This window comes from Nerophis ophidion, linkage group LG03 (genome assembly GCF_033978795.1).
Source record: "Nerophis ophidion isolate RoL-2023_Sa linkage group LG03, RoL_Noph_v1.0, whole genome shotgun sequence".
In the NCBI taxonomy this organism is placed as follows: domain Eukaryota; kingdom Metazoa; phylum Chordata; class Actinopteri; order Syngnathiformes; family Syngnathidae; genus Nerophis; species Nerophis ophidion.
The window spans coordinates 1,410,781-1,425,323 of NC_084613.1; the positions used below are offsets into that span (position 1 = coordinate 1,410,781).

The 14,543-nt window shown below is 44.1% G+C and overlaps 2 gene segments (V, D, J or C); one reads left to right on the plus strand and one right to left on the minus strand.

Moving 5' to 3' along the window:
* Positions 1–4,257: 4,257 nt before the first annotated feature.
* On the minus strand, positions 4,258–6,130 carry LOC133548670 (Ig kappa-b4 chain C region-like). The segment is given in 3 exon segments: positions 4,258–4,707; positions 5,870–5,954; positions 6,113–6,130. Coding segments are annotated over 3 exon segments (438 nt in total).
* Positions 6,041–7,735, plus strand: LOC133548911 (Ig kappa chain V region 4135-like). The segment is given in 2 exon segments: positions 6,041–6,186; positions 6,258–7,735. Coding segments are annotated over 2 exon segments (363 nt in total).
* Positions 7,736–14,543: the final 6,808 nt, after the last annotated feature.

Genomic DNA, 14,543 nt, shown 5'->3' on the forward strand with positions numbered 1-14,543 from the left:
CATGTCCAACTCTGAAACACTCAAAGCAGAAAAAACTTGTTCTAATTTAACTGACTCCTTACCCAGACCAGTAGTCTCGCATTTTCCATCTAAATCCGGCTTCGGGATGGAGGAAAGTGGTGTTCTGTGGGGATTAGCCTTCTGCTTTGTTTTTAGCCCCGCTCGACATCCGCGTTTCCGATCACACCGCTGGCGTCTGCTCCGTAGACGGCCCCCGCTGCTACTAGACTCCCCTGCTTCACAGGCCGCTGGATGTAGCCGCCGATGTATTCCCATGCTAGTTAGCAAGTCTAGCACGCAAGTGTCTATCGGTCCAAAACGGCCCGATATGTCCACATCCAGAAGTGTCTGGCGGTCGTACGTGATCACGGAGTGACCACGATGTGAGCCAGCCATAGAGTTTGTGGAATTGTCCGGTATTTCTGCCAAATGTTCCATCTTTAGCAGCAGCTCCTCGAGAGCGCAGCCCGTCCGGGCGCCGCCATCTTGGATTCTTACCATATCTATTCCATGACAGTCGGTTGAGGTCTTAGATTAATAATTTTTTTACAATTTTGATTACTTCTTCTTTTGTCCCCTTCTTAAGAAAGACGGAATTGGGATTTCTGTCTATGAGCTCACTCAAGTCCTCAACTGACCCATCATCTGCTTTTGGAATTCTTTGTTCCAGATGTTTTCCGACATTAACAAAGTAATCATTAAAACGTTCAACTATTTGGTTCATATTGTCATTTTTTGTATTCCCATCTAGAAAGTACTGGGGGTAATCTTTCTTAGCAGCATTTTTAATGATGCTATTTAGGATGCCCCATGTTGCTCTCATCTTGTTTCTGTTCCTGTTTAATAATTGACTGTAGTATTCCCTCTTAGATGCTTGTAGTATACTAATTAGATTGTTTTTATATTTCTTATACTTATTTTCTGCCTCTATGGATCTGTGTGTTATAAATATTCGATATAATGTGTTTTTTTTGTGACAAGCATTTCTCAGTCCTTTTGTCATCCATGGCTGGTTGTTTTTCTTTTGCTTCTTACTGAGTTCTTTCCAAGGACAATGTTTATCATAGAATGTTAGAAAGGTGTTGAAAAATGTCCCATATGCATCATCTACATCATCTTCATTGTATACATTGTCCCAAGTTTGTCTCCCCAAATCCTCCTTGAAGGAAGTGATTCTTTCCTCCGTGCATAGTCTTTGAAATGTCTTTTTGTGGATGTTCTTCTTCTTGTAATTCCCATCATAAACAGTAAAAACTGGCAGATGGTCGCTGATGTCGGTTGTTAACAGTCCACTTGTTGTATTATTATCAAAGACATTAGTGACAATATTATCAATAAGTGTAGCACTGTGACTTGCAATTGTGGTTGGCCTTGTGATTTGGAGATACAAACTCATACTGTACATTGTGTCTATGAAATCTTTAATGGACTTTTGCTTACTGGGGTCAAGAGATCTATATTGAAGTCTCCACATAGAAAAAAAGTACTTTTTGACTGATTGCAGTAAAAGTTCCCTTAATCCAGTCTTCAAATCCTTCGATACTTGAATATGGTGTTCTATATACACAACTGATCAATATATTTCTACTTCTTTCATGACATATCTCAATGGTGATACACTGTAAAACATTGTCAATAGCGAGTGACATGTTTTGTACCAGCCTGGAATGGAAGTCCTTCATCACAAACACAGCAACTTCGCCTCCATTCTTATTTCATCTATTCATTTTGAGTTCATATCCTTCTAGTTCAAAGTCCTTTCCTTTTTTTGTGTCCATCCATGTCTCTGATACAGCAATCATTTTGAAAGGTTCTACAAATTGTTCCAAAAATGATTTCATATTGTTAACATTTGCCTCCAAGCTTCTGCAGTTAATATGAATAATTGACAGTTTGTTTTTGGAATAATGTTGGTGTTGAATTGTACTTCTGTATATTATAAACAATTATTGTCCACGTCAGGAAAAAAATGTGTGTCTGGATCTACAGCACTGTCCAATTCTGTCCCGTTATGATCGATGCTGGAAAAGGTTATGAATTGTCTTTCTGATTGCTATTTGCTTGTTTGTGTTTAATTTCTTTCTCGTTATTGATATTTATCCAGCTCTGCTATTTTCCTTATGAGCATTACTCTTGCTTCTTCTGGTGTTCCATTTAGTTGAATAAATATCTTGCAGTTTGCTGTCCATGTTTGTTGTATTTTGCCTTGTTTCCTTAGACTACGTGCTTTTCTGTCTGCGTTTTTCTTCCTTAAATGTTCATTTATGTCCACTTCTGTTCCTCTTAACTTCCTCCCTTGTTTTAATAATGCAGTTTTATATTTGCTATTGGCAAACCTCATTATTATTGCTGGTGCCAATCCATCCTTCTTCTTATGTAGTGGGTGGCAAGCTTCTACATTTGCAAAGTCCATTGTTATACCCTTGGACTCCAAGAACGTTGCTACCTGTCTCTCTGTAGATATGTCCAAATTGTCGGGCTCCTCTCCATCATTGGCGGTCACCTCCCGAGCATATGAACAGGGCTTTAGATTAAGCCCGGTCAGGATAAGGTCGTTTCTTCTCACTTATTGTTCTAGCTCGTCCACTTGGTCCGTTAATTGTTCTATTTGTAAGTTTTTAGCGTCATTCTGGACGCGTAGAGTTTTTACCTCCTCCAGCAGCTGCATGAATGTCTGTTGGTATTTCTTGATAGCTGATACCTCTGCTGTCAAAAATTCAAGCCATCTCCTCACCTTCATCAGGAGAGACCACCTTCTTAGGTCCCATATTGATTTTGGCTGCCGTCCGGTTCGGGTGGATGTCGTCTGTCGCCGCTGCTGGCCGCTAGCCGTGAGGTAGCGATGTGTTGGCGTCGTCGCTGCTAGCCGCTAGCCGGGCCTCTCCCCTGCCGATGAGAGGGTGAACTGGAACAGCGGGCCTCTTGGGTAGCTCCTGGTGGTCGTCAAGGCCGGGTCCTCGTCCGCTTACAGGCGCCAACGGCGTGTGTGCTGCAGGGCGACACGTTAGCAGCACCGGCTAACTAGCATCGTTTCGGCTGTCAGCTAGCAGCTAGCATTAGCTGCTCCGGTCCAAGGAGTCTCTCTTCTCCTTGCAAAGCTGCAAACTGGATGTGTGATATAGACACTGAATGACCAGGTGTGCTGAACGTGAGTTATCTGCTGCACTGACATGACGCCCGCTCGCTCGCTGCGTGTTGGCGACTGTGGCGAAACTGCCAATCCTTGAACAAAAGAACCTGTTTTATAAAGTCGCAGAAGCTTTCTAATAAAAACTGTTCTCGAGTTTTAGTTTGAAAAAGTAATGTACAGATGTGCACAAAGAGAAGGAAAACATGAACCTACCCATCTATATGCTTATCATAAATACCATTATCATCCTAGGACAACCAAGTTTTACTAAGTTGCAGCAGCACTTAGCAAATATGCATAGTTTAGTTTAGCCTTCTGCCTAACTAAATGTTTTTTTTTTACTTTTAGTTTGCAATATTAAAGTGCAAATGTGCACAGTCAGAAGGAATAAGTGTGTGTAAATACAAATGTATGGTAGATTCCTGACAAAACATATCTATTTAGACTACACAGTATCCTGCTAGGTAAAAAAGTCACAAGGGAATATTTGCTACCACATTGACTCATGGTTGTTTAATATACAACCAATATAAAACATCATCTAAATCATATTTTTTGCAGGTATTCCCCCTTTTGGCTTCTTTGACTTTCAATTTGATATTTTCAACATTTTCATAATTTTAATACATTTTTAGCACCATTTTATTTCATTAAATGTTTTATTATTTTTCTCAATTTAATTTTCTTGACCATTTGTTAATACAATTCTAAAAAATTCTCATTCATTAAAAATGTTTGGTTTTTTTTTTGCAAATCTAACGTTTTTCTTTACATTTATTATTTTTAATTCACTCATTTATTATTATTTTTATACATTTTCATAACCGAGAAAATTGTAAAAAAAAAAATAGCTTATCGTTCATTAAAATTGTTGTTCATTTGTTATTGCAAATGAAAAGTTTTTCTTTAAATGTATTAGTTTGAATTTACTCATTGATTAATTTTTCTGAGCCTTTTCCCAGCACTTTGAGATGTGCTTCACAGGTGAAGTGAGTTCCAAATAAAAGCTAAGATGAAAGACTGTGAATGTCAAAGGCAAGTGTCGTTGAAGGTGCTCCTCATGGTCCTAGTGAGGTGTGTGAGTGGGTCCATTTGAGGTCCTGAGAGAAAAAGGCGCTGACTCGTCATGAGCGTGGACATTTTATTGAACAATGCTTAAATGTAGAGGTGGGGCGCCAAGTTCTCCGGCATCAAGCAGTAAGAAAGAGGAAGCACTAAAAGCAGGAAGGGGCGCCTCAGCTTCTACACTGAGCAGCGGCCCGGGTCCATCAGGGTTCGGGTCACGGGGTTCTGACCCTCCTTGGTGGCCTCGCAGCTCACCGAGCCGGCCGCCGTCCAGAGGCTGGCGTGGAGTGTCAGGGTGCTGGTCCAGCTGTAGCGGCCGTCGCCGGTGGCCTGGTCCGAGCTGCGTGACACCTCCGAGGTGCTGTTGCTGCTGCTGCCCCCCACCTTCAAGCCCAGGGTCCAGTCCTGAGGCCAGCCTCCGCTGGCCACGCACACCGCCGTGCCCTTGCCAGTCTGCAGCTGCTCTTTGGAGGGGGGGAAGATGGTCAGCGTGGGGGGCCGCACCTCAGGCGCTGGAGAGAGAATGTTGAATATGTCAGACTTGAAAGCTGTCAATCAACATGACAACACCTCCTGCTCGTGCAAAGATGAGCGAGGAGACTCCGACTGCCACATTTATCTTCCAAATCAACTTCACATCAAACTGGCAGAAAGTTTGCTGGGAAGAAATGAGCTGCGTCTAAGTAAGAAATGTCCAAACAATCTTCCTGCTTGACATGAAAAACAATCAGTGATACAAATACAACTTATTAGCAGGGGTGCCAAACTCATTTTAGATGGGGGGCCACATGGAGGAAAATCTACTCCCAACTGCTAAAAGCACGGCACCAGAACTTCCAAATAAAGACAACTTTAGATTGCTTTCAAATCAGAACAATGTACATGTTGGCATCATCTACACTCTAATAGTAGTCTATCTTTATCGCTCCTTGTTTGTACTTTCCCAATAAACCATGTGATGATGTTCATCATTGCTGTTCATTTTCAATCAATCAAGATGAAACAAATCATATCCAAATCAAATGACAAGATGTGGATCATGTAGTTTGATCATTTTCCTCAACTGCTGCACGAACATCATGTGCTTTATTGCTGTTGACATATGTAGCATCATCTACAAATCTGGCTATTGCGACATCTAGTGGACACATTTACAACAGCACTTTCTTTCGTCCCAACATTTCAGCTCATTTTTACACTTAGAGAACTCATCCCGTTTGACACCCCTGCATTACATTCAGCTTTTTCTACATTCAAAGTAGTTTTAAAAAAGCATCCGTCCATGTTTCAGTTTGTGGCACTCACTGACTTGCAAACACAAATATTCATAAGTCATGAATCATTTCATTGGATATTGATTTGATCTTATCTTTAAGGTGGATTTGGATATTTTTGCCCTTTTTTCTCCTCCCTTCATCTCCTTTCTATTGTTACAAAGCACACAGAAGGAGAAGGATGACATAAGCTGGGCTTCTTCCTACTTCTTTTCGCCTGACGTGTCCAAATGTTTGATAATCATGTCAGACATCAATCACATGATAGTCACCATGACGACCAGACTCTCATATTGTTAGCTGCTCCTACACTGACATCACACTCCAATTCCAAATCCCACACAATAAAATGCTGCTTTTGTCACCCAGAGTGGAAAACAAGGACACATCTGGTACTCACTGGTGCCGATGAGCAGTTTGGTCCCTTCGCCGAAACGCCACCACGGTGATGCAAGGTTGTGGGGCGCTCGTACAAAAACCTCCCCCTGTCAGGCAGAGCAATGGTTTCACATGGACAGGAAGTGGTCCTGCCCACGCCTCCCTCTCACTTTCACAAAGACAGGTGCGCCCGGAGCTCATTTGCATGAGCGCTCCGCTTGGCCGCACCGCCACGTCTTGATAAATCTGGACTCTTTCCACGCACTGGGCTGGAAAAGTGCATCAAGATGTGGCCTGCACCAGTGCTTCTGCTCGTCCAGTCGGCTCTGCTGATTCAAGGTGAGACAAAGACTCTTTTCAGTCGTCCCCAAAGGGAAAGTCTTGATGTAATCATGGCCGTCTCCTTTCAGGATCTTCCGCCCAGGATTTGTTGACCCAGACGGACAAAATCAAGTATGTCAGTCTACATGGGACGGTGACCATCAGCGCCAAAGGGAGTTCAAATATTGACGATGATCTCAGTTGGTACCAAGTGAAACCTGGACAGGTTCCTAAACCTCTGATCTATCGTGCATCAAGTCTTGCTTCTGGAACACCATCTCGATTCAGTGGCACACGATCTGGCTCTGACTACACTCTGACTATCAGTGGTGTTCAGACAGACGATGTCGCTGATTACTACTGTTTTGCCTGGGTTGGACCTGGAAGGTTTACACGGTGATTGAGAGCTGTACAAAAACCTCCTTTGGTTAGAGGGAAGTGAAAGTGGAAGATGTGATGATGACTGGTCCACTGAACAAAGATCACCAAGCAGAACCAGCGTCAACTTGAACAAGTTGATTGGCTTGTAAGAAAAAGTTGAAATGAGGGAAGAAGAAGTCACACTGTTCTGTCCCATAAACATTCTATACCAGGGGTCTTCAAACTTTTCCAGGCCAAAGACAATAAAGATGGAGTGAGGACGCCCTGGCTTGTATAAAATTATATAATTATTCAAATGAAATTGTACTAAATGATATTATTATTATAAATTAAAATTATACTTTTAGGTTTCATACCTCAAATCTTCATGAATTAACTCCTAAGTCACTCACATTAAACTGAATATTGCTAATTTAAATACTTGTTGAAGGCCACTAAGGGCCACACAAAGACTAGACCATGCTAATGCTAACAAGTGTCCTATTATATGAGTAGAGACTCTTATTTATTGGTTCACTTAGCAGGCTGAAAGGTGCCAATTTTGCCTTAAAACAGAACTTTGGATACAAACGGAGGTAACTTGTTGGTTTTGAAACTACAAACCTTTTCATCATCGGCGCACATCAGCTTTGAAATACTATCTTACAGCCAAACACGGACTCCAGGATGGCAACTTCTTTTGTAAACAGCGACTAGCGACACATTTCATGACTTTTCCCGCTGATATTGGAGACTTTTTTGTGTCTTGGAGACTCTTAGGTAAAAGTAACGGCTGCTGCCGATGTGCTAGCAAGTTCAATCTAAACCTAAACATTTTGATCTAAATCTTTAAGGGGAACTGCACTTTTGGGGGGAATTTGGACTATCGTTCACCATCTGTGATGATCCATTGCCTGAATCCTATTTTGTTTTAGTTTAAGACTCCCCTAGTTCTGTTTCAGCACCCCTGGGTTTGTGTTTCTTGGTTGCCATGGGTGCTGATTATTTTCACCTGCCTCTGATTAGTGTTGGGGACGCTCACCTGCTCCTGGGCACTAATCAGAGAACTATTTATACCTGCCTTTCGCCACACTCGGTCTGGCTGTTTTGCTTGCTACATGCAACAAGTTACGTTTGGTTAGTCCTGTGATTCTCGATTCTTGTTTCTGCGCCATAGCTTCCCATGCTATCGGCCCGCTTTAATGTTTATTCTTTTTTTCTTGACTGATTTATGGCAAATAAATCATCTTCCAACTGCATGCTGCCTCTGCACTTCCGTCTGCATCTTGGAGTTACAATCTTCTCATTACCAGGCCACCCAGGCGGAACAGAAAATAGCCAGCAAGAGGTTTTCCCGCAGCAGACTTCCACCAGCTGGACGAGGGTAAGTGGTGCGAAGGTCGATGGAGGCGGAGACCCTCCGCTATTCTCCCGAGTAGAACGACAACCCCAACAATGTGGGGCCCCGAAGGTTCGCTGGTCCGCATCGACTTCGTTTGGCCCGGAGACTTGGTTGCACCGCCGTCTCGGACGTCCCGTCCCATGGGGCCGCCAGCTACTTCGTGTCTGGCAGGCCGTCCCTCGACGCCACTATCTTCTTCATCTCCGGCAGGCCGTCCCTCGACGCCACTATCTTCTTCATCTCCGGCAGGCCGTCCCTCGACGCCACTATCTTCTTCATCTCCGGCAGGCCGTCCCTCGACGCCACTATCTTCTTCATCTCCGGCAGGCCGTCCCTCGACGCCACTATCTTCTTCATCTCCGGCAGGCCGTCCCTCGACGCCACTATCTTCTTCATCTCCGGCAGGCCGTCCCTCGACGCCACTATCTTCTTCATCTCCGGCAGGCCGTCCCTCGACGCCACTATCTTCTTCATCTCCGGCAGGCCGTCCCTCGACGCCACTATCTTCTTCATCTCCGGCAGGCCGTCCCTCGACGCCACTATCTTCTTCATCTCCGGCAGGCCGTCCCTCGACGCCACTATCTTCTTCATCTCCGGCGGGCCGTCCCTCGACGCCACTATCTTCTTCATCTCCGGCAGGCCGTCCCTCGACGCCACTATCTTCTTCATCTCCGGCAGGCCGTCCCTCGACGCCACTATCTTCTTCATCTCCGGCAGGCCGTCCCTCGACGCCGCTATCTTCTTCATCTCCGGCAGGCCGTCCCTCGACGCCGCTATCTTCTTCATCTCCGGCAGGCCGTCCCTCGACGCCACTATCTTCTTCATCTCCGGCAGGCCGTCCCTCGACGCCGCTATCTTCTTCATCTCCGGCAGGCCGTCCCTCGACGCCGCTATCTTCTTCATCTCCGGCAGGCCGTCCCTCGACGCCACTATCTTCTTCATCTCCGGCAGGCCGTCCCTCGACGCCGCTATCTTCTTCATCTCCGGCAGGCCGTCCCTCGACGCCACTATCTTCTTCATCTCCGGCAGGCCGTCCCTCGACGCCGCTATCTTCTTCATCTCCGGCAGGCCGTCCCTCGACGCCACTATCTTCTTCATCTCCGGCAGGCCGTCCCTCGACGCCGCTATCTTCTTCATCTCCGGCAGGCCGTCCCTCGACGCCGCTATCTTCTTCATCTCCGGCAGGCCGTCCCTCGACGCCGCTATCTTCTTCATCTCCGGCAGGCCGTCCCTCGACGCCGCTATCTTCTTCATCTCCGGCAGGCCGTCCCTCGACGCCGCCATTGTCTCCTTCACGACCTCCAGCTGGCCTGCCACACAAGTGGCCATCAGGTGCCCGCCCGCGGCTCCCTCAGTGGACAATTGATGGACGCTCCTCGCAGCAACAGTGGCGACGCCCAGGAACCGGGTGCAGGACTCGTAGGCTTCTGGTGTTCTAGCCCCACTCACGTCTGCCTTCTGGACGGCCACAGATGTGGCCGGTCCGTGGTCCCCGCTCTGCCTGGCCTGCTGCAGCAGTGTTGGACTCCTCGCCCTCCACTGGTTTGGAGGTGGCACATGTCTTTTCATATGTTACTTCCATCTTGCACCGCCGTCTGAGCGATAGGCGCACTAAGGCTTGATGAGAAGCGCCATTTAAAAGGAAGTAAGATGAAAGGAAGATGACTTGAATTCACGTCCACTATGACCATGTTTTTACCACTTATTGCTCACATTTGACAACACCTGTGCTTGTCAGTCCACTGAAGTTGTGTAGTAAATTTAGACTTAGACAAACTTTAATCAGCCACAAGGGAAATTGTTCCACACAGCAGCTCAGTTGCAATGATGGAAAGTGGAAGGATGGAAAGGATAACGCAGGTATAGCATACATGTAATATTTACATATTATATATACAGTATAGAATATATATATACTAATATATTATATTATATTTCTATAGAATATATACATACAGAACCATTTTACGGTGACTTGTTGTTTTCTTGAGCTGTGTGAGAAACTTCAAGTCAATCTCACTAACGGGGTTTTGAACAACAGCGCCACCATGTGGTGTATTTGTAAGACCAATGCTAACACAGGCGACACAGAAGGGGTCCATGTTTGAACACATTCTCACCCTTTTGTGTTAAGAGTTGTTTTAGCTCAAGTGCGAGCCGCTCCTCTTCTTTTATTATTGACTTGCGTTACAAGTACTAAAAAAGAGGGAGAAAAAAGAAGAGAGAAAGATGACAAATGTGAAATGTTGAGGGACCGGACTTTCACGTTATTAACCGTATCCACTCGGCATCCGTTACACCTGTCTCCTGAGCCAGAGTTTTTCCTTGCCCTGGTGTGGGATTTAGAGCCAGGATGTTGTTGCGCAGCCCTTTGAGACATTTGGGATTAAGGGCTATATAAGGTCACTTTGATGGATGGCTCCCGTGCGGCTGCAGTGAGTCAGCAATCAACACACCTGCCCGCCCGTGATGAGCCACCTGCCTTCAAAAGCCAGCGCGTCCTGAGATCCAGTGCCAGAACCTAGCTACTCGTACACGTCCAGTAAGCCCATGAGGTCTCCAGCCTTCTGGCATGTGTGTTCCTTCCCCGTCGTCTTCCTTGTGTCCCGTGTTGTCTCCTTCTCCAGCTTCCCGTCGCCCTTCCTCGTTGTCGAGCTGTGTGTCTGGTCTCCCCGGATCCCCTCTGGACTTCCTCTTGCCTCTCCGGATGTCCACCTCACGCCTGCCCACTGACCGCGACGCCTCGCTCCGGCCCTTGACCTTCCGCCCGTCTTTGGCCTTCCGAGCCTGCCTTTCCCTCTTTGGACTTCAACACACACCTTCAACACCCGCTGGTAATCACTCACATATAATTGCCACACCTCATCTATTTGGATTCCGCACACACAGCTCACTTCCATTTCAAGCTGCCAATCATTAAATACGCTGCCAGCTAACGGCCGTCTCCTTCTGCCCTTTTCTTAGCTCCTAAATATTAGCGCTGTCAAAGTCAACTGCTTGGTCACACCAAATGAGGGCATCAATGGTGTAGAAGTGCAGATGAATCACACAATTCATTTGGAGCGCACATGCTTATTGACTTGAATTGCTGATGGTTACCTGAAAGGTGAGCAGGTCAGTGCAAAGATGAGGGAGTAGACTCCAACTGGCAAATTGATCTTCAAAATAAACTTGATGTAAAACCCAGGGCAAGTTTTGTAGAAATAAATGATGCCTGTTCAAGTCAAACACCTCCAAATGTTTCTTTGTATTGCATTTGTGTCCAAATATTGGGGTGTGTCTTCATGGTTCCTTTAATTAGTGCAAGTAACTATATTACTGGCATGAATCACCATGGATTCCAATTCTAAAGTCTTTGAATTGGATTCAAGCGAGGAATCATTTTGTCAGCATTGACACATAGACTGCTAATTCAGAGATTGGATTAGTTTGAACAACTTTGATTCGTCAAATGTAGTCCCTGCAAGATCAGGATTTAGATAGATAGATGGATGGATGGATAGATAGATAGATAGATAGATAGATAGATAGATAGATGGATAGACAGATAGATGGATGGATAGATAGATAGATAGATAGACAGACAGACAGACAGATAGATAGATAGATAGACAGATAGATAGATAGATAGATAGATAGATAGATAGATAGATAGACAGATAGATAGATGGATGGATAGAACTTTATTGATTCCTTCAGGAAAATGAATTGGAATGTGTGAAAAGAATCATTTGACAACACTAGTTTATTGAGCATTCCTGTAAAAAAGAAAGGTATGCTGTTACAAAAGGTGCCAGGAATTTAAAGTTCCTGCACTTTTGGTGGAACAGGGCCTAATGTGTACATTTGTCATTTTTCTTAGGCAATTGGAAACCCTACACTAGCAATAAATACATCTTATGATATTACAAAATACATATTTGACATTCAAATGTTGGTCAAATTGGCTCCAAGCAGCCAGGCTAGTTATTTTGATCCCTTTTAAAGTGTTTTCCTCCAATGCTCACGGAGGGCCGATATCGATGCATCGCTTCTGTATTGGCATTTTTGTGCCGGTTGTCAGGCGCCCTCTAGTGGGCAGATGTCACAGTTGCAGCCGGGTCGCACACACTCACTATGTTAACATGCACTAAAAAGCTCATTATTGTCTTCATTTGGTTGAAAAGATAGTTTTAAAACACTTGTAAAAATCTCTTTTAGGTCAATATTTGTCATGAAGTGGTTGAAGCAGTGGCATCATGAGACATTCTCAGGGGGGCTAAAGGCCCCCTAAAATATCCCTACATAACCCCCTATATTGTTTGACATTGTTTGATTTGAAAATGTGTTTGTATTGACCAAAAATGCCAATAAATGTAAGACAGAATGTGTTTATTCACATCATTTACTTCAATATGAATACAAATATGTCCAGTTTTTCTTGACTTGAAATGAAATGAGTTTGTTTTGGTCATATAATCAACCATTTCCAGTGATCAATTTAACAGCACAGATGATACATATTAACAATCATACACAAAAAGAAAAAGGACTAGGTTGAAGCCAAGGCTTATATTTGACTATCCTTTACATCAGGGGTGTCCAAACTTTTTCCACTGAGGGCCGCACACTGAAAAATCAAAGCAAGCGGGGGCCATTTATTTTAGAAACCAATACAACACATGTATACAAAATATACATTTAGGCCTCCACTCAGGCTTGATCCCAAGGACCCCAAAAGGTTTTGGTCAAAATAAAATGTTAAAAATGTGTCATTATTCAGTATTATTATTCTTAATATTATTCAAGTTTTACATTTCTAGATCAACATTAGGTTTATCCGTCAAGATGACGTTTTTAAAGATTTAAGTTGTATGCTCTTTTTTTTTTTTAAAAACATGTTTTTTTTATTGAAAAAAAATATATAAATTTTCACGCAATAAAATTTGTACGTAGAATGTTTGAGATGATATAATAATTGGAGGCGGAAAAATGTCAACAAGTCATAACACCCTTGATTTTAATTCACTATTATTTTTGTGCAATGACACTTAAAAACAAAACACACTGATCCAAAAGGGTCCTACTCATGTGGTAAAAAATAAATAATGATTTTTTTTTTTACTGTTTACTTTTAACACAATGGTCTGGAGATCAACTTCAGATCTATCCGTCAATTACACGTTTTTTTTTTTGTTTATGTTTTTCGTTTGTTCGTTTTAGGCCATTCTTTAAAAAAACAGCTCAGTTTTTTATATGACAAACACAAAATATCCAACATTTGCCCCAAAAACTATCTCAAAGTGGAATATTTAATGTGACGTAATTGGAGCCTTGAACTGGTCAATAATTCATAATTGATTTGGATTCACTATTTTTTAAAGAAATAAACAGCCTGCATGGCAGCTTTGTGTTCTTCGAGTAAACATTGCAACATGTTCTTGTTACATTTCACCTCTTTTAGACCACTTTTTATGTTGATCATTTTTTTCCATCGTTTTTTTTTTTTTTTAAATGTGCCGTGGGGCCGTTAAAAAATGGTTAACTTGGGGCCCTATTTTAAGTCATTTTGTGGGATTTCGGTGACGCCGAGGAGCGAAGCAGGTGTTCCCGGGGGTGCGTGTCCCTTTAAGAAGGCCGGCCTGCCGTGGATCTCCCCCCGGGTAGGGAATTCAAAATATGTCCCTCTATTTGCTGGAAGTCAGCACAAAAAACTGTACATTTGCCCAAGTCTCTAAAGAGGGAAAAGCAACTTTAAGCCTAAAAAGGAAAGCGGGGATTTGGAGCCCTCCGGTGGACTTCCGCCGCCACTGCACCCATCCAAAAATGCATTATTTCCAAGTGCGCCTTATTGAGAGAGTCCAGACTTATAAAGGGAAACCAAAACCAGGGTTGGGGTTGGATGCGTCACACTGTAAGTCTCGGCTGCAGCCAGAAGCAAGTATTAAAAAGATAGACATCAACAATCATTTAAAAAGGGAAAATAAATCAATTCATAAGTAAATAATATTAAAATTAAAAAAAGAGGCAGCTCAAAAGAGAGGGTGTGTCCAGCAGAAAATAGGCATTGTAAACAAAGAGGGCTGGGGTTTGGAGGAGGGCAAAATGTCCCGCAGCCGGCCGCCCGAGTTCCGGGATGCCCAGCACGTCCATAACGCACCCCGCAAAGTCAAACTGGAAGTGGGGGAGAAAAGCTGGGAAAGAAGTTAAATGTCCTTAAAGTGTTCAAAAATCAGTCCCACGAGTCCCGCAGCTGGCCACCCGAGTCCAGGGAAGCCCAGCACCTCCGTAACAAGGCCTGCAAAGTCACACTGGGAGAGGGGGAGAAAAGCTGGGGAAAAAAGCCAAAAGTCCTCAAAGTGTTCAAAAATCAGTCCCACAAGCCCCGCAGGTGGCCACCCGAGTCCAGGGATGCCCGGCACAGCCGTAACGCACCCCGCAAAGTCAAACTGGAAGTGGGGGAGAAAAGCTGGGAAAAAAGCCAAAAGTTCTCAAAGTTTTCAAAATCCGCATCCGGGACTGGGTCCCACAAGTCCCCCCGGTCCCAAAAATGCGATTTTTTTTTTTGGAATCCCCAAAAATCCAGGGTACGGATTTTGGAATCCGGCGTACCACTTTTGGCCCGCGTGCCCTA